Source organism: Tauraco erythrolophus, chromosome 16, assembly GCF_009769465.1.
Source record: "Tauraco erythrolophus isolate bTauEry1 chromosome 16, bTauEry1.pri, whole genome shotgun sequence".
Lineage (NCBI taxonomy): Eukaryota > Metazoa > Chordata > Aves > Musophagiformes > Musophagidae > Tauraco > Tauraco erythrolophus.
In genome coordinates this window covers 355584-380015 of record NC_141480.1, presented here as the reverse complement: position 1 = coordinate 380015, position 24432 = coordinate 355584, and the positions used below count along the sequence as shown (strand labels likewise).

At 49.4% G+C, this 24432-nt stretch overlaps 1 protein-coding gene across 1 annotated transcript; it reads left to right on the top strand.

Annotated features, from left to right (window-relative positions):
• On the top strand, positions 1-23954 carry STK32A (serine/threonine kinase 32A). Its single transcript, XM_086621505.1, has 12 exons — positions 1-52; positions 5167-5222; positions 6419-6570; positions 8717-8890; positions 12447-12484; positions 17762-17851; positions 18756-18853; positions 20786-20902; positions 21813-21938; positions 22935-23063; positions 23415-23479; positions 23864-23954. Exons 1-12 carry the CDS (start codon positions 1-3, stop codon positions 23952-23954), a joined length of 1188 nt encoding a protein of 395 aa, XP_086477631.1.
• The last annotated feature ends 478 nt before the right edge of the window (positions 23955-24432 follow it).

The window sequence follows — 24432 nt, the reverse complement described above, 5'->3', positions numbered from 1 at the left end:
ATGGGAGCAAACACCTCCAGCAAATCGGCGCCCTTAGATGACAACGAAGACGGTAAGAGCCTTTCCTAGTTGCTGTCTGGCACTGCAGAGCCTGCCAGTGCAGAGGCTGTGACGCCCGGAGCTGCCGCCAGTGCCCGGCTGGTTTGCAAACACCCGGTGCCTTGGTTGAGCAAAATGTGTCAAGGTCAGCGACGGCCGCGTGTCCTGGGTCTCCTGCAGAGCTGTGGTCGGGTGCCAGGTGGTCCTTTCTTCTCCTCTCTCTGCGGCCAGGAGCTGGGAGAACAACTGTTGGCAGAGGGTTGGTTTTGGGACGTCTCTGGGACGCTGCCAGGCGGTTCGAAGGCAGGGAAGAAATGCTGCTGTTCTGAAGGCAGGGCAGGTTTATTCTGGAGATCACAGCACAGGGAGGACTGGTGTGAAATGTGGTGGGAAGATAGCTTGGGTGATGCATGTTCCCATCCCTGCCTTGGGCTTGGTGGGAGGGACACCGAGAAGAGCTGGTCTGCAGCAGCAGAGGTGGAGGTTCCTGGTGACTGCCCAGCTGGGCAGCTGTACCCCTTGGCACTGGGAGGCCAGCACGTGGGCTTGGTCAGCTGGAAAATGAGAATTCATTGCCGAGAGCAGCATTGGAGGCCAGTGTCACTGTGATGCCAAGATTATAGTCATTAAAAGATTGTTCCATAAATATATTTCCTGTTGCATGAGTCAGCTTGCTGACTGCCATACGGGCTTTCACCTGGGTACAATAATAAAATGCATGTGTAGGTAAATGCAAATACGTAGAAATAAAAGTAAAATATATGAGAACCTAGAGAACTCAGAGACTGCTATCCCAAAGACAGGAACTCCAGCCAGGGAGGTTGTAATCCTGATTACTGGGAACATAAGGGAAGAAGGAGGCAACACTGGCCAAAGAGCAAGCACCCTGCTGTGATCCTGCCCGTCCCTGCGTGCCTCGGTGTGCCATCCCGCAGAGGTTTGGCACTCTGGGGTCTGCGTTCGCCGCTGTCGCTCTCCAGGCGCAAAGGCAGCCGGCGAGTCGCGCTGTCCTCGTGCTCTGCGCTGCGGCGCCCGCGGTGCCAGCTGCGTGCGTCTGGCTTTTGGCTAAATTGGCTGTGGTTCTCAAATTACCTGCTTGTGATTTTCCTTTGTTTTTCATATTTTTTTTCAGCTTTACTTTAGTGCAAAAGAAATCTGTGCTGTGAGGTTTTCCAAGAGATTTTATTCCTGGTGCATCTAAGTGCTCAGTACTGGCACCTCTCGTACGTGACGGCGTGTGCAAGCTCTGCATAACTAGTGCTTTCACGTTCCTGGTCACCTTCCTTCGGGTGATATGTCCTGGCTGTGAGATTGCCTGTAACAAACTGAATTTTCATGGGGGCGGCTGATCCCTCTGCTGAGTCTTTCTCTGGGTTTGACGTGCTTCGTGCGGGATCAGCTCTGTGACTGAGAAATCAATAATACCCCAAGCAGCGCAGTGACCTGTGCAGAGCGACTGTCCTGGGGGCAGTAAATCTTCTCGGACAGGTGATTTCTTACGAGAGCCAGTTCTGCACTTGGAAAGGGCTTGCTTTCAGCAAACAAAACCTGACAGCGCGTGAAGCCCCGAGCAGCTCTGTGGCAAGTGCAGAATGCCGTACCCGATGCTCGGTGCGTTTGTGCATCGTGCTGGCATGTCAAGAGAAAGGCCTGGTCCTGGCTGCCTCGAGTGGTTCAGTGCTGATCCGTTGAGTTTCAGTAGGCTCAGGGGTCACCCTTGCACACAGATCCAGTGTCCAGATGGGTGCAGTTAGGTTTTCATGGCCTTGCCCAAATTTCAAAAGTGGTAGAGCATTTTTTCTCGGTTTGGTCATATTTTAATATACCAGGGGGGAGGGAAACCCAGCTGAAATGGCAATTTCTCCTGTTAACTTTTCCATTATCTTGGCAAATCTGTGACCAGAGACTGTATCACCTTGGATGTCATAATCTTGTCCTTATTCTAATTTCAAGTAAAACCGAAATGAATTAAGAGCTACTGGGTGCAGCAGGAAGCAGCACGACAGCTCTTCTGCTCCGTGATGCCGGCAGGTCACCTCCCTGGGCTGCGGCCGGTGGAGAGCGGTCCCCCCTCTTTGGCTGTGCCATAGAGAGACTTTTCCTTTGGCACCTGTGTAAGTACAAACAGCAGCAGCGTGAGCGGTGTGAGTGCTCGGTCCCAGGAAGGCACCTGTTTCCTCACAGCCAAAATTCCACCTCTGGCAGTTTGGTGCTGCAGCTGCATCCTCCGGTCGGCCGTTGTTTGCCAGATGCTGCTCCCTGGGGACACTGCTGGGACCCGCTGCCGGGGTGGGCGGGAGGAGGAGACATCCTGCCCCAATGAGCCTCTTGCCATCGCACCCAGAATAGGGTCTGTTTGTCAGAGAACCGTGCTGTAATGACTGGTGGTTTCATTTCTCTAAACTAACTCTCAATTTGCTTAAAAATAAAAAAAAAAAACCACAACAACTTGGAGAATACTCAGGCAGGTGCAACAAAGTGAAACCTTTCACAAAACAGTTGTTAAGGAGCTGATTCAAGGGTGAAAAGGTCTGGGTTTATATTGTGCTGTAGTTTTCTGAGTAGCCATGGGCAAGTTACTTCACCTTCCCGTGCCTGCGTTCTTCAGCAGCGGGCTCCCCTCTCCCACAGCTCGGCCGTTCGCTCCATGGAGCGCGGATCCCCTCCTGCCACGCAGGGACAGGCGGCACGGAACAGGGCTCCCGCCTTGCTGGGGCTCCCGCCGCCCCTTGATGTGCACACAGAGTCGTCATGCCTCTTGCATATTCTTCCAAATTGCTGTTGGACTATTTTCTGTGGCACCATGATTTGGCTTTTTTGAGATGGACTTCTCAAAGGGGCTTTGTTTGCCTTCGGCTGAAGTAGGACGACAGCGTTGGTTTTCTCTCAGTGTTTCCTCTGAGTAGGCACAGTTGTGGATAATAAGCTGGTGAGATGAGAAGCAAATGTCATAACCAGACCGAAGGTTCAGTGCTGCAACATGATCTCCCCTCCCGATGTACTCGGGATGAGACCACGTTAAAAGCTGGATTTTGTTTGTGCTGCTTCTGGGCAAAAGGGTGTGGAAAGCATCTGGAAGGAAGGCAGCCAGGTGCCCTCCCAGCCGGCCAAATTTGTTGGAAGATGAAGCAGAGCTAGATAGTAGGTGAAGACAGTGGCTGGGTGAGATGGACGTACATCATTCTGTGGTCCTTTGCCAGTGTCCTCTCTAGTCCACCATCAGCTGTTCTGTCTTTAAATTGCCCCGGGACTGAGAAGAGCCTTAGATGTATCTTTGCTCCTCTGCCTGGATCTGTGCCGAGTCAGCGCCCCGATACGGGGGACTTGCACTGCCGTCCCGATCCCGTGGTAGCACTCGTTCCCCTGAGGCTGCAGAGCAGGGAGTGAGGAGACAGCATGAAAACAGGGGAAGTTACGGTGACAAAGGGAAGACGAGTCTTACCAGACGGTGTGGTGTGGTGCTGCCTGTGCTGGGCTGGGTGACGGGTGGGACGACCCGACCCCCCGAAGCACTGACTTCACTTGGCGCGTGGAGTCGGGGGGCTTTGCCAGGGATGACTTGTCTCTGATGAGGACATTTTTCATGGCTGGTTAGGTTCTGTATTTTTTATCTAAATATTGTTCCTTGAACCTGGATTTAGAAACGCAGCCGCTGCTTTCAAAATGGTGTTTCATCCTCATGCTTCAGTTGGTTCCTTATAGCAATTGTATTGTCTTCCTTGGAGTCACTTAAACTTGATTTGTCTGAGGTAGCTTATCGCATGAATTTTCTCTCTGAAGGGCAAATGCTTTGGCTTTTTCATTGTTTTAGATGCCATCAGGCAGTGAAATGAGGCTTGTCAAATCTGTAGATGTGGATTCAGGATGAAAAACATGTGTTTGGTTCCTGATTTGGACACCACGAATTTCAGTACTGTTTGGAAGTGAGATTCTGGGTTGGCTCACTGTGAAAAATCAGGGATTATTCTGATTATTCAAATAATTATTATTATTATTATTATTATTATTATTATTATTATTATTATTATTATTATTATTATTATTATTATTATTATTATTATTTCTGATATTCAAATTATTTTGAGTGGGTTACCCAGTGGGTATTACTCTCCTAGCCAGGTACACAGTGGCTGTCTCCAGACTCTTTTTTGGAGGAAGTTTAGGCAGGCCCAGTGGGCTGTGTGGCTGAGGCAGCTTGGTGACCTTCATGCGTCATGTTTATGTTGAATGAAACCCAGTCTGCCTGGTTAATATCTTTGGAAAACACATGCATTATGTAAAAATAAAAAAATCCACTGGCAAAGTGTGAGTACACTTCCCTGTAGTAGCGTGGTGGAAAGGATCTAGTCTCTGTCCTGTGATCCTTGTCTTAGCTGAGACAGGACGTGTCCAGAGAAAAATGGGTTTATTTCTGACCAGTATGGTGCACCAGTCTGTAACGAGGAGGATTTGTCTGTTGCTGTGGCAGAGTGATTAGCAACGGCTTCCTTGCTGCCGATGTCATCTGATAAAAGCTTTGGGGACAAACACCTCTCGGTTTCCTTGCCATTCGGTTCAGTTAATGAGGAAAGCAGCAGACGACAATTGTGTTGAGAGCTGCGCTTTTCAGGACAACCTGTGATCTCGGAGAGCACGGAGAGGGAAAGCTTTGCTGCGCGAAGCACGCGTGACTCACACAGCAGTGTTGCTGTGAAAACAAGAGCCCGAACCGGTGGTGCCTGTTGGTGTTGGGTCCAGTTCTGGCTTTGGCGCCCGGCACAGCCGGAGCCCGAGTCATCTGGGAGGCTTGGAGCAGGATACAGCCCCAGCCTCCAGCTCCGCTGAAGCATGAGCCTGGGGTCGGAGCGGTGGGCATGGTGGGGCGAGGGGCTGGGCGCAGACCTTGCCTGATTGCCATTGAAAAAGGCCAACTCGGGGAACTTGCCTTTGCAGCTAAGCTGGAAAGAAAAAAATACTGTTAAACACCAAATTTTAAACAGCACCCAAATCTCCAAAAGCAACAGAAGATTGCTAGGATATCCCTCATCTTTCTCAGCTCTTGTCTTATGGAAAAAAAGTAGAAATAGTGTAATATCATCAGACGGTTGCTCAGCCATTTCATATTTGAATGTTTGCTCTTTCTTGCAGTCACCTTCGACCATTTTGAAATTTTGCGAGCTATCGGGAAGGGCAGCTTTGGAAAAGTGAGTATTTTGTGAACTAATCACCGTTTGGACAGCTGGAAATGTACCTGAGAAATGGGCGAATTAGAGGCTCAGAGGAGAGCAGAGAAATAAACCCCTGCGTTGTCAGTGAGCTTTGACCTGAGCTTCAACTCCTGGTAATCAAGAAAGAATCAGAGCCCGATTCCTCATCCATTCCATAGCCACACTACAGGAGATTAAAATGAGATACTGATAAATCAAATGAGCTGAATTTCATTATGTTTCTGGATAAGCATTTTCTAAGATTCCCCAGTGAAGCAATACTGAACATTGTGATGCATCTTGATAAGAAACTACAATCAACATGAAAGACCTGGCAGTGTTTTCAAGGGGATATTTCTCTGTGAAACGCACAAATCAGGTTACAGTCATAGGTTGATTTTATTTTTATGCCGTTATGGAATTCCCGCTTGTATACACTGACAGAATTCTAGAAGGTCATTTGCCCTTTCACGTAAAAACACTCGTGCCAGAAACGGGGCATGTCTGAGGTGCAGAGCGTGACAAAGATCTCTAGACACAGAGATTTGTTTGGTGGTGAAACAAAAAAGGTTGACTGAAACCTTGCAAATTCATCCTGAACTCATAAACTGTTGTGGAAACAAATCTGAAAAAAAACTCCAACCAGTCTGTTTTTGTTTTGCGCTGTTACAAACTCTGTCACTGAAGCGACGTTTCTTTCTAGATTTGATTAAATATAAGAAAGGTTAAAATTCAAACCCCAATATCCCTCCAACAAAGCCCAAAGTTCTTTGTGAGTTAAATGGAACTTATCAAGAAGAGGGAGATCAGGTGCTGCTCCTCAGTTTCTAACCTGGAGTTCTGTGGTGGAAAAGACTCTTCCAAAGAGTAACTGATGTGGGAGGGATGGACACGACCCAGATTAGTTAGTGCTGTTAAACAAAACGTTGACTCGTGTGCCATTCCCTATCTGCTCTCTTCGAGGTGATAAATTCCTTCCTCTCACCTTCCCCCCAGCAAAATTTCTTCTTTGGCTGGGAACTGAGTGAGAGATGTGGTGGCCATGTGCAGTGTTGCAGCATCAGCGCACGGAACTGTGGCTCAGCGGTGCCGACTTGGCCAAAGCCACTGGAGAACGCTCCTGTGACCAGGTGTTACATGCCTGAATTTGCTGACAAATCACCTCTGATTTATCCCTTGATTTGCTTTCTTAGGTCTGCGTTGTGCAAAAGAACGACACCAAGAAGATGTATGCCATGAAATACATGAATAAACAGAAGTGCGTGGAGCGCAATGAAGTGAGGAATGTTTTCAAGGAGCTGCAGATTATGCAGGGCCTGGAACATCCCTTCTTAGTTAATTTATGGTAAGATATTGCTCCTTTGCTGACCGACTAAGTCAGCATTGTCAGTTAGAGATGTCTTTGAGACCAGACTTGCCCCTTTCCTGCTGTGAGCCGTTTCGGGAACAGCTGGCACGTTGCCTCCTGCGGCGTGCCGGGCACCGTGCCGCCGGCCGAGCTGGGCCCGTGTGTCCCGCCGCGGCGGGTGGGCTGCCCACGGCGCTGCCCGGGCAAGCGGCAGCGATTGCCTGTGGCCGCTCTGCGGAACACGCGTGCGTGAGCCATGGACCGGCCCCGTGGTCCTTCGATGGGGCTGGGGCTCCTTGTCCGTTCCACGGACCGGGGCTCTGGTTTCCGGGGAATTTCATTTAATTAAACAATTAAACACAAAGTTAGCCCTTTGTCCCCCCAGATAAGCACAAGAGAGTTTATTCATGTGTTCCCTTGTGGTTCTTCCCTAGGCAAGTGTTGCTCGTTACCATAACCCGGTTTCAGTTCATAGTGCTCTTTTGCAACAAACAGCAGCTCCCGGGATCGCCAGTAACAGCGTGGGATCGATAGCCAAGCAGTGCTCTGTTTGCAGGGTTTCCCTGAGCAGAGCTTTCTTTTCTTCACTCCTGATTCTGATTTTGTGGTGTATTTTGTACTTTAAACAGCCTGCCTTAATGCCTTGTTGATATTTGACAGATTCAATGCTGATCTGCAAAGATAAAAGCAATTTATCATTGAATTTACTGATTGATAGAAAAATAACACCATTCAAATTTCATTGCAGAAACCCATATATCTGTTGGGGAAATGTGTGCATAAAACAGTTTCTTTCCTTTAAGAGTACCCGATAAATGCAACCCATGTGCTCTGGTTATAGTCCTTTTTCAGCCATTAGCAGTGGGATTGACCAGCTGAGTGATAAAAGACGCACTAATTCTTCCCGCTTCGTTTGATTCAGCATGTTTTCCTGCAATGAGGCAGTAGAAGGGAATTTCAAATTGCCAGGTTAATTTTATTAGGACACCAGTAACGTTTCCAGTGGTGTGGTCTCATACACCACATGATTCAGTGGCCAATATCCTGTAGTTATAGGATTCCTCTGAAAGCCGCCCGTAAAGCCTGCGCTGCCCCAGCCAACGCTCGCGCACACGAGATCCCTCCCCGGGATCCTGGAAGATCCCTTCCCCTGCCGCGAAGTCTCAGCTGGCTGCGCAGCTGCTAACTCCATACAGCAGTGGAAATCCACCCTGGAGCTCTGGATAAACGCTGTCTGCTCCCCTTGGGGTTCACACTGAGCTCTTTGAGGTGGTCATTTCATCTTCTCCAAGCCCAAGGGAACCGACCTTAGGAGCAAGTACAGAGGAGCCCTAAGGCAGCAGGCACAGCCCTGCCCAGAGCCACAGCCAGCAGACTGGGTGCCGGAGGCACTGGGAACCAGGCGCTGGTTCTCGTGGCACCAGTCGGTTAATAAACCCCTTTGCTGGACACAACAGGGGATGCAGCTGCTCTCTGCCGCTCCTCTTTAAGTGACCTAATTTGATGCAACTCTTTACAGCATCCCTTTGAGACAAATAATCAGCTACTAGCCTTCTTTTCATGGATTTTTTCTTACCAATACACCACATTCTCGATGGGATGAGAAGCAGAACAAACCAGAATATTACTCCACATGAAGCTTGTAGTCTTTGTATCATTCAGAGCGCAGGAAAGCCAAAGGCCATACCCAAGGCCAGGGATGACATGGTAAGAACAGAAGTAGGGAAATGCAGATGATTTGCTCTGTACGAGTCTATACATATATATGTGCTGTTTAGTTCTCAGCCGCTGAGTTTTTCCTGGAACTGCTCGTGCAAGTAGGAAAGCAAAGTCTGGAGATATGTCCAAAGCTCTGGGAGGTCTACATGCATGGTTCTCCTTCAAACCCTAGTTAGAACAACTCTGAATGGCAATACTATCAAAATCATGAGAGTTGACCTAACAGCACTCAGGTTATAAGAGATTTCAAAAAGGAACACACAGTTATTCAAAGATTTGTGATCTTCAATGTGCTTTAGCCAAATTTTTTGCATTTAGCATTGATAAGTTCTACCTGATTCTAAAAATAAATCCAGTATCCAATAAATGTAATTACCCCGAGGAATTACAGAGGCATCCCTGAACCATGCTTATGCTGTTCCAGGTATTCATTCCAGGATGAAGAAGATATGTTTATGGTTGTGGACCTGCTGCTTGGAGGGGACCTGCGTTACCATCTCCAACAGAACGTGCGGTTCCAGGAAGGCACCGTAAAACTCTTCATCTGTGAGCTGGTGCTGGCCCTCGACTACCTCCAGAGCAGGCACATCATCCACAGGTCAGTGGGGACCTCGTGGGTGGACTGATGCTCGCAGACTGCAGTAGGGTCAGACCTGTTCCTCTGTGATATGGAAGGACAATTAGAAGCTTCGGAGCTAAACCAAATGCTCTCTCACAGATGTTGGCTTTTGTGTAAAGCACTCGGCTTCCCAGAGAACAGCACTTCGTATACAACAGGGAGGATGTTCGTTCCCCCCCTGAGATAGCTCTGATATGGCATGTTTGGTTTGTTTGCTGATCCTGCAAAATGCTGTCTCTAATAGGTTTAATTAGCTGTAGCTCGTTAATACCCGTCCTGGTCTCGGGAGGGTAAGTGTCAGCGTTCAGCATTCCCCTGCTGTCGCGCTCGCAGGTGTCTCCCTTTTGCTCCCCTCTCTTACTGCCCTGAAAGACAAGAAATGGGACCAAACACAGCTTTTTCGTGAAGGAAGTTAAATCCCTTTCTCAAAGTGGTGAGAGTTTCTTTTTGGCCACCAAGAATTTTCGTGACCAGTGAAAAAATATTTGAGCTCTTCCCACACAGTCAAAGACCTACAAAGTAAGAGAGGAGGTAGAGCTTTTCCCTGCTGGAGAGGCAGGTTTGTCTGCGGACGGACAGATGCGCGGCTGTTTCCTGCCGGTGTCCTGGGCAACGCGCACCTTGGGGGTCCAAGGGTTTTGCTTAGTGGCTGCTAACACGGGGTGTGAACAGGGAGAGACTAGTGGGGGGGTACTAAAGGCAGGGGCAAGATTATCTCCTTCATAGATATCACTCCAGAAGAACATCTTGTGTAAAAATGAAGCATGGTACAGCATTTAAAATTGAAAGGATCCTGGCTGTTAGTAGAGGAAGGAACGCGCTGCCGAAGGGCTGATGAAGATTAACGCTTGTTCATGTCCGTAGCGTTTCTCGGCCGTTTCTGAGCTGTGTGAGCAGAGAGGCTGTCGCACAGCGTGCCGGCAGTGTGCCAGCAGCGTGCCAGCAGTGTGCCTCCCGTGGCCATGGGAGACCCAGGGCTCGGGGGGGTTTTGCTCTGCTTCGCCCGGAGCCAGCGCTCCGTGGGGAGAGCTCCTGCTTTCTCAGGAGTCTCATCTTTCCTGCTGCTTGTTTTGGTTAGTACCTGCATAGATTTCTGCTCTGATGCACCTGACCTTGGCGGGTACAACATCTCGTCCCAGCTGTCCCGTCCCGGCCATCCCGTGCAGGCTCCAGCAGGCACCGCTGTGCTCTGGGACACGGTGCCCGTGTGCGGTGACGGGGGCATTGCGCTGACCGCCTCCGCCCGGCACCTGCGCGCCGGCACCAAATAATGGATGAGCATGAATTAAACATCGTGAAACGCCAACTCGGCTGTCTCTGCCCTGGGCAGGGAGGGGTGAACCCTCCTGCTGTTGGCTTGGCCTGAGCAAACTGAGTGGGGCACGGGCGTATGGGAAGCACAGGGAAGAAATCCTTCTCCATTAGTAATGTTCTACCATCAGTAGCAGAGGTTATAGGACGAAGGGGCCGGAGGGTCTTCGCGATTTGATGCCGTAAGGATGAGTCTGCATGAGGAGACTGTTGCTCGTGACCATGGGAGACGTGCTGGCCGCGGGAGCACAGGGTGCCCGGGGGGCTGCGGGCGCCGCTCCGAGCCGTGTCCCTGCGGTCCCGTGGCCGTCGGCGTTGCCGAAGGGTGCGCTGGTGTCCCGCCACGGCTGCGGCATGAGGGCCGGTTCACAGGGGACAGCCAAGGGGCAAAACTCCTGGGATTTCCCAGGGGGTTAGTGGCAAACATTCGGGGGAAAAGCTGAACTGAGGCTGCAGTGTGTGTTTCGAGCAGCTGTATGTGCGAAGGCGAATTGAGCACAGCAAAACGTGTATGGCAGTCTGGGAAATTTACAACTTATTTAATTAACACTGTAATGCAAGTTGTTTAATTAACACTGTAACCCAGTGGGACAGTATTAGGTTGATAAAGTGACTCAGCTGAGTCAATTACACTGCAACATCTGTAACTGGGAACATCAGGAGACAGGCGAGGGATTGCTTATTTTGTGGGAACAAAGCTCTGCACAGCAAACACCAATGACAGGAATTACTTCCCACCTACGTGTAGAAGAGTGTGCAATATTTGTTAATTTTTTCAGGCTAGGAAGTGGTAAAACCAGTTAATAAAAAATAAATACACAAATAATCAATAAACAAAATTATCCCCGTTCATTGTTTGCATCCTGGGAATGATCTCATTGTGCTGGTGTAATTCCATAGGCTGCATACCAGACTGAGTGAGACCAGAAGAGGCCCCGGTGGAAATAATAATAATTTTAGAAAACACGTTGAAAACTGGATAAGAAATGAAAACATGTCTTTATGGTTCATTTCAAAACTTTGGAAACATTTTTATATCAAAGGATTCAAATACTATTTTTTTCAAACTCTTTTTGCTGAAATATTTCTTTAAGTTTTTCCTTAAATTAGTGCTTTCTCAAAAATAGCAAGTGTGGCATCCCCATTTTTCACTATTGAATATGGTGCCTCGGACCATCTGGACTGTTTGGCTCTGACCTGGGACACAGTTTTGTGGCTTTTACGGGGAAAAGCAGCCGCTTACCTGAAGCTGCCCCATTCTCCCTCGATACAGATGCCTGTCCCAGTCGTTGCCCATGGAATGGGGGGGTGGCACAAGGAGGGTGACTGGTATTTATAACCCACTGGAAGTACTTTGGGTGAGAGGAGGCCAGAGAACTGTAAGCTATTACATGATAATTGGATGTATTGTCTTTTCTTGATTCTAAGTGTCTGGGTGAATTCAAACTTTATCTTAGTGACTGCATTTTTAAAGCTAAAATCCTAAACCTGCTCGTTTCTTCCCTGCGAACCGCTGGGCTGGGGGGAAGCCGCAGCACGGCGCAGGGCGGTCGCATGCGTGCCTGCCTTGTGCACGCGACCGGCTCCTGTGGCGCGGTAATTGCCGGGTGCCTGGCACAGGCGGGTGGCAGGTGAATGGGGACTGGTGTAATTAGCTCATTAAAACCAGGTAATGTCTTGTAAAGTCACTCGGGTGGATACAGTAGGCGTATCAGGTGTATGTTTCCTCCCTCCAACAGAAAGTGCTTCCCTACGGCATTGCTATAGGTGCTATTATTTTACTGTTGTTTTTTTTTTTACTCAGGAACAAAACCTGTGGGGAACCCCTTTGTTTGTAGAAAAAGATGTTAAAATAATTTTATTTTTCCTGAGTAAATGGGGAACAGCCCTCGATATAGTACTGAAACAGATTAAGAAGGAAAAGGAGGAAAAGGTAAAAATAAGCTGTAATGTTGTAGGTGGACTGCCTGGGTGCTGCTGGACCAAACCACAGCAGCTTTTGCAGCCGTAGCCCTGAACCACCACTTCTGCTTTTGTTCGATTAGTCAGTCTCGTGTGCCTAAATGAAACCCTGCAGGAACGTCAGCGCTCAAGAGCTCCAGCAAAGACACCTTCCAGGGCATGATGTCCCCCAGAGCTGGGGTTCTCCTAAAGCCTCTGCAGATGCGTGTCATGTCACTTCTCTGGGCTAACAGCTGTCTCCCCTTCTCTGCCTTTCTCCTAGAGACATCAAACCTGACAACATTTTGCTGGATGAGCATGGTAAGTGCCAGTTGCTCTGCGGGCATCCAAGTTCAAGTGTCGGGGCTTACAGTTTTTCCTCACCTTGTGCTGCTTTCTCTCCCTCAGCCCTGTTAGGAATGGGACCGCCCGTCCACGCTTCGGTTGCCGTCTTTTGCTTTTTGAGGGGCAGCATCGTGCGCCTTCAGGGCGCTGGGCGCCCCGTGTTGCTGCAGTGGTTTTGGGGTGCCCTAGTGTTTAATCAACACCTCCCCTGACTGACTGACCTAATGGTGTCTCTAGAAGGCACTGGTGGAGACAACACGTTTTGTGCTGCTGGTGGTCAGTTGCTTCGCAGACCTTATTTTAAACTTTCTTGGCTCTTGCTTAAAACTTACTAAAAATGTCGTCATTTGAGTGGGAATGCTCATGTGATTGCAGGCTGGGTGTAATGTGTGCTCACAAACAGGATGAATTATGGTTGAATAGATGATCTTCATTCAGGTATTTCCTTTTCCCTTGAGCATTTGACTTTGGGAGGGAGCTCTGAAGAGGATTTGAGGCTGGGTATATTATAGATGTTGCTATCATTTTTTCTTTAGTCTTTTTCTCAGGCAAAACTCTAACTATATTCTTGCATTACTCTCTAGACACATTTTTTTTGTCCCGGCAAAGCTCTCACAATGAAGAGTTGTCTGATATTTATTAGCTTTTAACTCATTAGAAAAACACTTTGTCATTTCCTATTTTTTTTTAAAAATCTGTGTAACTGACTTGTTGTGAGAAATCTTTGTTAGCAACTACAGCACAGCACTCACAGAGAAAAAAGTCAGTACAGGGATAAGGTGCATCTGAATTCGTTATCGCTTCAGAGGCTGTAACAGAGGTCCCAAAGCTCCCGAGGAATCGCGGTGGCTCTTGTGTGTGACCGGGGTTGCCTGGCAGCACCCAAGCCCAGGCTCTACCCACTTTGCATGCGACCTCTAGTTTCGAAGCGCTAGCTAATTACTTATTTAGGAGCTGTCAGCAAAGCTGCTTCTGCCACAGCAGCCTCTGTCCTGCTTGCTTGGTGCATCTCCTGCCGTGGCCCCGTGCACGGGCCGATGCAGAGGCCGGTCCTCCCTCCTGCCAGCACCCACCGGTGCGGCGTGGCCAGCCTGGGGTGCTCCCGGCACCGCCGTGGCTCCAGGGCCGCCCTCGCACCCAGCGCTGTGCGGAGCCGCTGTGGGCTGTGTCGGGTCAATCCTCGCCAGTGGACATGGCGACCCGTGACCATCCTCTGGGAGCCGCCTGACCTCTGTGCCCGCGGGACCGGGGTGGCACGGCTGCCCACGCGGGAGCTGGGAGCGCTGGAGCCACAGAAATGCCGGTCAGCGCTCCCCGAAGACTGAAGAACAGACGGGAAAAAGCTCTGCTTCTCTCTGCAGTTGCATTCAGCTCAGCAGGACGTAACCTGCAAACTTCTGTAATGACACTGCAATTTGGGTCGATTTTTGAGCCCGTGCTCTGCTCGCTGTGATGTTTTAACTGTGTGTGGCAGAGGTTTCAGAGTCATTTCCTGTGGATGTACCCTTGGCTTCAGTGTCCTTCTGACTATGACCTGTAGTATTTCTTCTCTTCATCCGTGGCAGCAAAGGTGTGTCCTCTCATGCGTACAGAACGCTTTCTGCACACAGTTCCATTTTTTCTCGTCCCCAGAGCCACAGTTTTTGTAGTATGTTTATCTATATTTAGCCCAGTAGATTGTGCTTGGTTTTCGGTGTCTCTTCCCCTGTGGAGCGGAGCTGCAGCTCCCCGTTCCCTCTCCTCTCTGTTCACCAGGCTTTCACAACAGGGATCACAAAATATATGCAAATTGCTGATATCCATTTTTTATAATGTTGCTGATTGAAACCAGTCCCCTGAGACTGTGAAGCACCTGAAGACCTTCAGCAATCTGACTTCATTCCCTTGGGTTTTAGACTCTTCTTGCCTCCTAACTCTGCCCTGTGGGCCGTCTTCCTTCCCGGCTGTGAAGTACCTCTCCAGCTGTGACTCCTTCACCCTTTCTGATTTACACACCGCAAGGTGCCTGTGCCTGTTACAAACTGCAGCGCCCTTTTTGCTGGTGTTGGTCACTGGTGAGGCTGTGGGAGCCCTGGTCCGATCTCTGTGTAGGATTTCAGTAGTACAATCGCCTCTCACGATGCCATGTGTTGAAAGGTGGTGTCCTGCTGCTGACCATCGTCAGCTTCACACGCACCTCGTGCCTTTGCCTCTGTCGCCCTGGTCGGTGTCATTCTGCATCACCGTATCAATTTCAGCTGAGAAATTAAAGTGAGCCATAAATACAGTGGAAGATCGGGCACATGTCTTTCTGTGCAATAAATAAAGCAATTGTTTGACATCAGAGACTTGGATGGGGTCCCACAATGAAAAACTCCTCAGCAGATGACCACCTTCAGCCGTCATTCCGAGCACAAAGTGATTTCCTACTTTAATGATAAGTCTATCGATTTGGCTCAATGACAGCTCAGCTTACCTGGGAATAAAAGAATATAACCGATGGCAGTTTCCAGGAATTGTGACTAATTCATAAGGAGTTTTTGGGCAGGTCATTTGTCTAATAAAATTGAAGAAAAGCTCAGTTTTATCTCTATTAAAACTGAGGGTTTTTTTGCGAGAGCCCTGTAATGACTTTGCTCAGTGTTATTTCTTGCACTGCTGCTGGCGGGTTCTCGAGGGCAGTGCTAGAACAAGGGGGTTCATGCCAACGTGGGCACTGTGCACGCAGCCCGTTTGCTCTCTGATCTCAGATAAGAAGGTTGCGACAGTCTCTCCGACAGCCTCCGTACTCCGCAACTCCTCATGTTTCTAGTTTCATGTTCTTTCAAATGTTACCTTACTTGAACATCTCCGTCCAGAGCCTTCTTCCCCAGCTGCGTTGGCTTGACTTGGTGATTTCCCAAGTGGGCTAGTTTGTGAAACTTGTGATTTATTTGAAGTGAATCATTTAAAAGATGCATTCGGAGAAAGGCACATCTGTGCTTAGAATATCAAATTCTTAATAAGTCTTTATGATTCGTATTTATGACAACAGCTCCCCACAAAGTGGAACAAGAGCTAGAGATGAAAGAAAAAGCAATGCAAGGACATAGAGGACGTATCCAGGCAAGGCAGCCATGTGTCATGCTTTTCTCTCGAGTGCTCCCCTGTGGTTTGATGCCCGTTCTTTCCTGGGCAGAGCGAAGAAGTGAGGTCCTGGCTGGTTTTGTGCAGCCGTGTAAGCAGCAAGGAGGGACACGTGCTCTTGACACATTGGCCGGGCACGGTGTCCACGCTCTCCCAGCAGCGCCCACGGCTCACCAGAGGGACCTCCAGTTTTCCTTTCTTCCATCAAACTCAAGCCTGATGAGCCTCGCAGAAGCAACGAGGGAATCTGTGTCGCGGTGGGACACGCAGAGACGGGTGCCCCCATGCGGGGCTGTTGGCGGGATCCTGTCCTGCCTTCCCTGGCCTGAGGCATGCTGGTGGTGGAGTGGAAATTGCCGAAGAGCTGGGTGATGACTAAAGGGAGCAGCTGAAGGATTTATTCATCCTCACCAGATACTGACATGGAGGTTGAAGTTCAGTGGTTGTGGCTTGATCGCAGGGCCTTCTGGATGAGATGGTGTCTGCACGCCCGGCCGTGGTGCCAGGAGGCATTCAGACCAGGGCTCAGCTCGAGGCAGGAGCCAGTCCCTGGCAAAGAGGCGGTCTGTGTCCCTGGAAACTCCCAGCCTGGACATGGAACATGCCGGGTCTGCCCAAAGCATGGTGGGCCGCGTGCTCCCGCCGGTCCTGATGATGTCTGATGCGCTCCTGGCCTGTTTCCAGAGCAGCCGTACGTGTCCATCCAGCCGTCCTCCATCCAGCCGTTCTCCCCAGCTGCGGGACACGCACTTTGGGTGCACGTGCTCCACTGGCCACGGCTAACATGGCGTACAGGCAAGCCCCTGCTGTGCTTCGCACACCACACATGTCCTTGGAGATGCACAGGCAGGAACACAGGAGTGATACGGTGGTTTTAGGTGAAATCACAAATTCTGCTTTATTCCCCGAATTTTCCCAGGTAGATCAGGTATTTGCAGCTGGCAAACAACAGTTACTGTTCTCAGGTAACAGATCTGTAGGCACAGTTGTAAAGATTTACTGAAACGTTTCCTAGTGTCCAACAGGAGTTCATTGCCAAAGCATCAACTTTTAGAAATGTAAAGGTGATCTTACTCTGCTTTAACTCATGATCTAACGCAGCACTGAATTTCTAGCTGATGAAGCTAATGACTGAGGGAAGTATTGTCCTAGCATCTCCCTCAGTAGAAAGCCACTTTGATTTGATCTCTGTGGTTAGAGGAAACAACAGCAATTGAGCCACTCTGTGTTATTGCAGAGGAGAGTGATGAGTCTGCAAAACAACATACAAAACACCCGACGCTTTTGGTAACGAGCCCAGCTTTGTCAGGGATGAGCAAGTTCAGTGCCTTAGGAGGTGATGCATGAGGTCAGGAAGAAGAAGAGACTGCCTGTGTTTAATCAGAAGAATTAGACCAAACTAACCCACAAGTTTCAAAGAGATCCACTTCAGTGAAGCCAGCCTTGTACTGATCACCCGTAGCGCTGACCAGGATTGGTCTGCTCACTGGGAGGAGTGTAGTGAATAAGGAATAATAAATTAAGTGCTTGGAAAAAAAAAAAAGTGCAAGTAAAAGAGTAGGCAAGAGCTAGGTGGAAGCATTTCCCTTCTTATCACTGCAAATCACATCCACCTCTTGTTTCCTGCTCAGTTTGCAGGCAGCAGCTGTGCATCTTGTAGCAGAGATATCAGAAGCCGTCCCTGCCCCGCAAGGGGTTTTTTATGATGTTTGAATTTCTTGCACAAGGCTCATTTGCTTGCTGCCAAAGGGATTTTGTTCCATTCTAGAGACATCCTCTAAAGAGGAAAATGAAGAGGGAACACCAAAGAAAGCCAAAAATATCAAGGATTTTTTTTCACCAAAAACATAGTAGAATTTGTTTCCCCCACAAATTTAGGAAAACTTAAAACAATGATCATTAAATGACTTCTTGAAAAACTCCATTTTTTCACTCCCCAAAGGGTAAATAAGGGCATATTTGATTTAACAAGATACACCTGTAAGTAGCCTGCAAGCTGGAATATTTTTCTATCAGTTCTCCACCAGAATATTTTTTTTGCCTGGAAACTTCTTTCCATGGAGTATTTTACTTCAAGTTTCTGATTCAAAGCTATTTCTCCAGTGAAATTTAAGCAAATCCGTTTATGCACTAACCTCTGTCTTTCAGGCCACGTGCACATCACCGATTTCAATATCGCCACGATGCTGACCAAGGAAGTACAAGTCACCACCATCGCTGGCACGAAGCCGTATATGGGTAAGAGCCAACGACAATTGCGTGTTCTCGAATCGCCGTTTTATGAGCTGGGTCTGGCGGCTGTGGTGGGATGCAGGCGAAGCCCATCCTGGTAAGAGTTTGAGCTCTTTTCTCCCTGGTGTGTAACAAAACCCGTGCATTTGTTTTACGTGAGGAGCAACCTGGAGAGGTGTGGCGGGGGAGCGCGGTGGGGGTCCCTCCCCGTAATGCTGGCGCAGCGGGAAAACTGCTGATTTCACATAACAGACAACGCAAGTGTACTGCAAACGTGGAGTTTAGTGCCATTATGCCATATTGTACAGCATGTTTTTTGATTATAAAATAGGATATTGCCCTCAGAGCAGATCTCAGAGCATTTCACGAGCAGCAGTCAAGCCGTGTAGCGTGATGAAATGCTCTTGCTGCCCTTGGGAAGCCAAATGCAGCGCAAAGGCTTGTAGTTGGTCCCTCGGTACTTTAGCACGAATCTTACTCTGCTCCATCACTAGCTGATAATTTGAATTTTTATATAAACTAGCTGCTTTAAAAACTAGCATTACTTGTTTTTAGGCCAAGTGAGTGGCCTTGCTGTTCCCTCGGCTGCAGAATCTGCTCGGCACGGTGGGGAAAAGCCCGTAATGTGTGTCAGGCTGATGCAGTCGAGAGCATTGCCGTGCTGATGCCAGATCTGCGTCAGAAAGAAGCAAGTGAGGCAGTGTTTCGGTAAAGGACCAGTCTGCTAGCCATTTGCCACTGTTTTTTGGAAAAAAGCAGGCGTTGTCAAAGGCGTGGTAATGGGTAATAGGCTAATTGGTGCCCTCTGCAGAGCGGCAGGATGCTCTGTGGTGCAGAGCGAGCATTCTGTGCTGCTCATTTCCACTCCAGACTGTAGCGAGGCAAACTTTCCTTTTTCTGTGTTTTGCAGCACCGGAAATGTTTAACTCCACAAAACCCACTGGCTATTCCTTCGCTGTGGACTGGTGGTCATTGGGAATCACTGCCTACGAGCTGCTCAGGACGCGGGTACTGTGCGCACGGCTCCTGTCCCCGTCCCCCGTTTCTTTCCTTAAATGCTCTGTTGGAAAGGTTAATGCCTCGTATGGGGGATGAAAGGGCCCAGCCAAATTCGAGGCTGTAAGGGTTATTACAGCGTAGGAAGGAGAAACCACATCTTCACCAGGGTTCTCGTGGTCACAGCTGAGCTTAGAGAGACTGTCGCAATACAGAACAGCGCGTCACAACAGTTCCCGGCTGTGCCCGAGGGCCTCCGGGGTGGTGTAAGCTGGACAGGGCAAACGAGGGACGACTCCTGAAGTTTGGGCTGCAGCATAATTTACTTTGAGCTCCCATCCTGCAAGGAAAAAAAGAAAAATTGAAAAAAAAATCTTGTTGCTGTTGTAATAAGACTGAACAGATTGGGCAAAAGAAAACTGCAGTGTGTAAATTACTAATAAAGCACAATCCCTGCCTGCGACGTCAGCGTCCTGCTGCTAACTCAGGCAAGGGTGGGGCCCTATGGACAGATGATTAATGTTGGGGAAGTGTTGTGTAAAAGAACTGGGACAAAATTATTTAAATAATGTTCTTCTAAGCAAAAGGTTGTTTAAAGTCTTGTGAAGCTAGGAAACTTCTTCCAGTACGAGCATGCAAACCACATTTTTAAGAAACTCTATCATCAATCTTTGCAGAATGCCTAAAAAAATTTTTTTATGAATATATTTTAAAGAATATATTTTTTAAATGAATTTGAGTATCTCAAATTGTGAGTGATCAAGTTAGTACACATTAAGGGGACGTGGCTGTCTGACCTGTTGGGTGACTGAAGCCATATGTCCCCTGTAAGCACATTAATATAATATTTGAGTTTTTCATTTGTAATGTTAAATGAATTGCAGGACTGGTCATCACATTAAGTTTCTACTCGATGGCATCTACTCCCAAAGATGGGAGTAGAAATGCTGTTCGGTGTCCAAACCTGATGGCACAGCCACGATAAGATGGTGGCACCCATGGGGGTTACCACTGGGGGAAATGAAGGGAGACCTTGAGGTCCATCTAGTGTCGGTACATGTTAAGCACAATGCACCTGATTTGATCTCACAATTTATAGCTATGATTTTTTGAATATACTTTTAACACCCCACCACCACCAAAATATTGTAAAAATCTGGGAATCAAAAAATCTTTCAAAATGGAAACGCTCTACCATTGCAAATTCTCTTTCAAAGTAAGGCAATGGTATTGCTGTAGTTGGGAATTGAACGTGGAGGTGACTTTACCTGCATGGTACCACCAGCTATACATCATTTTCGATGGAGTTCCCCGGTGCTCAGCTCCTGCCCGGTGCCACTCCTGCTGCCAGCGTGCTGCCGAGTCCTCCTCAGAGACGGCACAGCCGCCTGCTTGCCGTGGCACTGGTCACAGCCAGAAGGGACGGGTCATCCTGCAGCCTGATGTCCCACCTGGGACTTGTAACCCTTCCTGGGACGTGATTTTTTTCAGCTGCTTTGATAAGTGGGAGAAGTCCCATTCCTTTTTACTTGTGTTGTCACCAACATGAGTGAAGCGCTTAAAACAGTGGCACGTTTTATGGGGAACGTTGGGAATGCTCTAACCATAGCACTGTATGTATAAAATCCTTTTTGATAGCCCTGTAAGACACAAATATTGAAAAGGCCAAGCAAACACAAGCTGGCTAATGACCAGATTTGGGTCTTGCCCCCTGTCTGTCATGCTCTTTAAATATCTAGTTATTATTGTCGTTCTTGCTGACGTTATTACTGTGTTTGTTTCAACTGAGCTACAGTCGCGCAGGGAGAGACTTCCAACGGGAGGGCTGGGAAGCGCACAAAGAGACTGAGTTTGCAGCTGAAGCTCCTTTGCTCTGCAAGGATTTCCTGAGATGCCTGAAAAAATAGATAAATTAAAACGCTTTCCTTGTGGCATTTTTCACAGAGGCCGTATCACATTCGCTCCAACACGTCCACAAACGAAATCGCCCACATGTTCAAGACGGCCACAGTGATGTACCCGGCTGCCTGGTCCGCGGAGATGGTGTCGCTGATCAGAAAGGTGAGGGCAATGCTACAAAAAATGCTGAAAATAAGCAGCGTGAATACATTATTTCACACTGGACTTATGCACAAATATTCCATTACTAGAATGAGAAAACAGGGGATGTTTTACTGACGTGGTATTAAATTGGGAACACAAAGGCGTGAGCTTAACTCCCTGTTCTGAAGCAAACGCTGATTTTTAACCTTGCACAAATTGTTTAATGCTGCCTCCTCGCCTGCTCCTGAAATGGGGATACGAGTTGTTCATAAAAGTGGGAATAAGTAGATGTAAAGGTTGTGAGCCCCTGGCACGCGCTGGCGAAGGGAATCGGAGCTGGAGCAGCAGCAGAGGCGCCCGCCCGAAGCGCCGCCCTGACACGGAGCGTCGCCAGTGCTGCATGTCCCGGGCCGTCCGACAGCAGGATGGCGGCTGGAAGGCAGGAGCGAGGCGGGAGTGAGGCAGCTGGCCCGAGCGCTGCACCGCGGTGCTGCGCTCAGCGGGGTGTCCCCGCGGAACCTCCCTGGGTCCCAGCGATGGAGACAGGGGCCGCGGGGTCCCCAGCAGCTGCTCTGTCACGGGGAGCGGCACGGCCGACCCTGCGGTCCGGCCCATCGGGGCTCCTGCCTCGGCCTCGCGCTTGCCCCCGTTACCAGCGACAGGCAAAGCCGCCCCGGAGCTCTGTCCCTGGGCCGCTGTCACCGCAGCCACGGCCATTCCCGCTCCCTCTGCCAGTCCCACCCGCCGTGGGCGAAACCAGCTCCTTCTCAAAAAGCAGACACGGACAGATGGGCACTCGGAACTCCGGCGGTCATTCCCCTGGCCAGATGTGACCTGGTGTAGCTCTGCCACGGGCACATCTGTACGTACCGGACCTCTGATCCCGCGCTCTCGCTGTCTCACCTCCGCTGTTTAACTCTCCCTGCAGTTGCTTGAGCCGAACCCCGAGAAGCGTTTTTCTCAGCTGAAGGATATCCAGGACTTTCCGTATCTGTCAGACGTGAACTGGGATGCTGTTCTCCAGAAAAGGATAATGCCGGAATTCATTCCTACGGTCAGGCAGTTTGATTTTGAAAGGCTCTCAGCGTGCGCCAGCGTGACACGCTGCTGCGGGCCCTCGCCCCCGCGCCCGGGGACATTCTTACGATTTTCCGCAAGAACATCAGATGTCATAAGGGACGGGAAAAGGGAGAAAAGGGCAACATTTTCACTTTCCTGTGGGTGTCATAAAGAGTAATGGGGGATGACTACAAAATGTGGGGGCCCCAAATTGATCTGCTCTGTTTGTAATATTCCCAGAATTTCTGGATGCAGAACTACTCTTAGGCATTCCGGACTGTCCGTGGCACACCCGATGAACCACACTGACAGTGCTCATGAGCGGTCCTGCTCTGAACCGCCCTTCCCAGCAGCGTGCACACAGCCAGTGAACAGACATGGGCTCATTAGTGGCCTGGAGATCACCAGCCATTTTATGATAATTGTTTCTTCCTGTAATGACTCTCCCTAACAAGCCCATTGTTCATAGTAAAATAACAAATATAGTAGATTAGTCTTTCTGATTCTTTTTTAATTGGATTAAAACAGCACAGAAGTAACATAATCCTTACAGAAAATAATCCAAGGACTGTTGTGTGCAGTATTACTCTATTTTTCAGCCAAACAAAAAGTTGGGCTAAGCTATGAATATTTCCTAATTTTATGTATTTTCCCCTCTGTTGCTGGTTTTCTCTGTGGTGGGTGTACGTGTATTGCTTTAAAACCAGTTTTGCAGGCTGCTGTGCTCCCCCCAGCACCATCCTCACCGTCTCATTGAAGCAGCCAAAGGGCTGAGTAAGAGCAGTGAGCACAAAAAGAGCCATTGTCTCACCTTGACAATGGCTGAGGGAACTGATGAAACATGTAAGAAGTACAGCAGATGTTCTGGCTATGTGTGCCCTTGTAATTGGTTTATTTTTTATAAAATTCAGCTCCTAGATGCAGTCCAATTTATGAGACATTCTTCAAGACAGGCTCTGATCACTTAAGGCCACCTCTCTCCCCCCTCTAGAAAGGCAGACTGAACTGTGACCCAACCTTTGAACTGGAAGAAATGATTCTAGAATCCAAACCTCTTCACAAGAAAAAAAAGCGCTTGGCCAAGAAGGAGAAAGACAGCAGCAAAAGCAGTTCCTCCCAGGTGAGAGCAGACAGGTACAAGCACGTGGTCAAGGAAGTCTCTAATTTTCCAAAAAGGCTGATTGCCATCTAGCAAGACCATGGCAACCTGTGTAAACAGACCATCTTTTCCCTTGTGACCAACTTTATTCCCAAGACTCTTCCGCATCTTCCCATCAGTGGAAGTCAGCATGTAGGTGCACCCGTTTTGTATGAGAGAAGAGTCTTAATGCCATTCTCCCCACTGCAGCACTAAAGATGCTCTGTACCTAAAGATATCTCTATATTGCCTTGAAGTTGTCCTTGTAATGTCTTTCTGTGCCAACTGTGAATTTATTCCCCATCTCTTTATTCCTCTATCCGACTGTGAAAGGCCTGCCATCTCCAAAAGCACCTAGAGATGCTCCAGAGGGACTTCATTGTTTTCAACAGAGAAAAGTAAGTACTGGTACAGAGGCAGCACGAGAGACCCCAGCCCTTGCCTGAGCCTTTGGCACACTCGGGCTTTGGGCTCCCTTGGCACACACTGCAGGTGGGGTTCAGGGGGTCACTATCATGGCAGCAGAGGAGGGCGGGTGGTGACTGCCGGGTGAGCTGCCGTCTGCTGGGCACCGACCTGGCATTTGGGCTCTTGAAGGGGAAGCGCGGGCAGATCGTGACTGTGGGGGCTCGGGGCTGCGGGGGCTCGGGGCTGCGGGGGCTCAGTGCAAGTGGCAGCTCATGCCAGGGAACGGGATGCTCCCAGGCAGCCACATCATTGCACGGGCCGGGGCACTGCCTGGGCTTCTGCTCACAGCTCGACCGTCCCTTTCTCTCCCTAAGGGTGAGGCACCATCATGACACCCAGGAGACCATAACGCTGGCAAAAAGCAGAGGCGCATACAAGGAGGACAACCAGAACAACAACCCCTGAGAGCAGCGCAGCCCCTGCCAGAGCGTTCCTTGTGAGGCCGGTGCACACCCGCCTGCACACCTTCACCACGCTGGGCCACCGGACTTGCCCGCTGCTGCCGGGACACTGACGACTGCCCAGGGCAGGGCAGCCGGTGGGAGCTGGGGCACCCACTCCCTCTGCCTTCCACCCCACAGCCGGTGGATCCTGGACATGGGGGCAGAGGCTCTGGGTGCTGCCTCTGCAATTTGCCAGTCAATCAGACTCGGATTCTATTATTTTGCCTTTCTTGGTGGCAGGAATGCGATCGTGTGAAACGGATGGGATGCTCAGTGTTCCCCGTTTTGGGTTGGCCAGCGTCACAGCCCGTGGTGCTGCCTGCCGGCGTTGGCGTGCATTGTTCGCAGAGGTGTCATTACTGATATCAGACTTGGTGGTGGGTCCACGGCAGCACTGTGGGTCCAGGCGCTGTGGAGATCGGGATTTCATGGGCTCACAG

Excerpts from the sequence above, each read along its gene's own strand:
- STK32A (XM_086621505.1), top strand. The coding sequence starts at position 1 with ATGGGAGCAAACACCTCCAGCAAATCGGCGCCCTTAGATGACAACGAA. Across the intron at positions 8,891-12,446 it reads AGCAGGCACATCATCCACAG|AGACATCAAACCTGACAACA; the intron begins GTCAGTGGGGAC and ends CCTTTCTCCTAG. Across the intron at positions 23,064-23,414 it reads GCAAAAGCAGTTCCTCCCAG|GCCTGCCATCTCCAAAAGCA; the intron begins GTGAGAGCAGAC and ends CGACTGTGAAAG.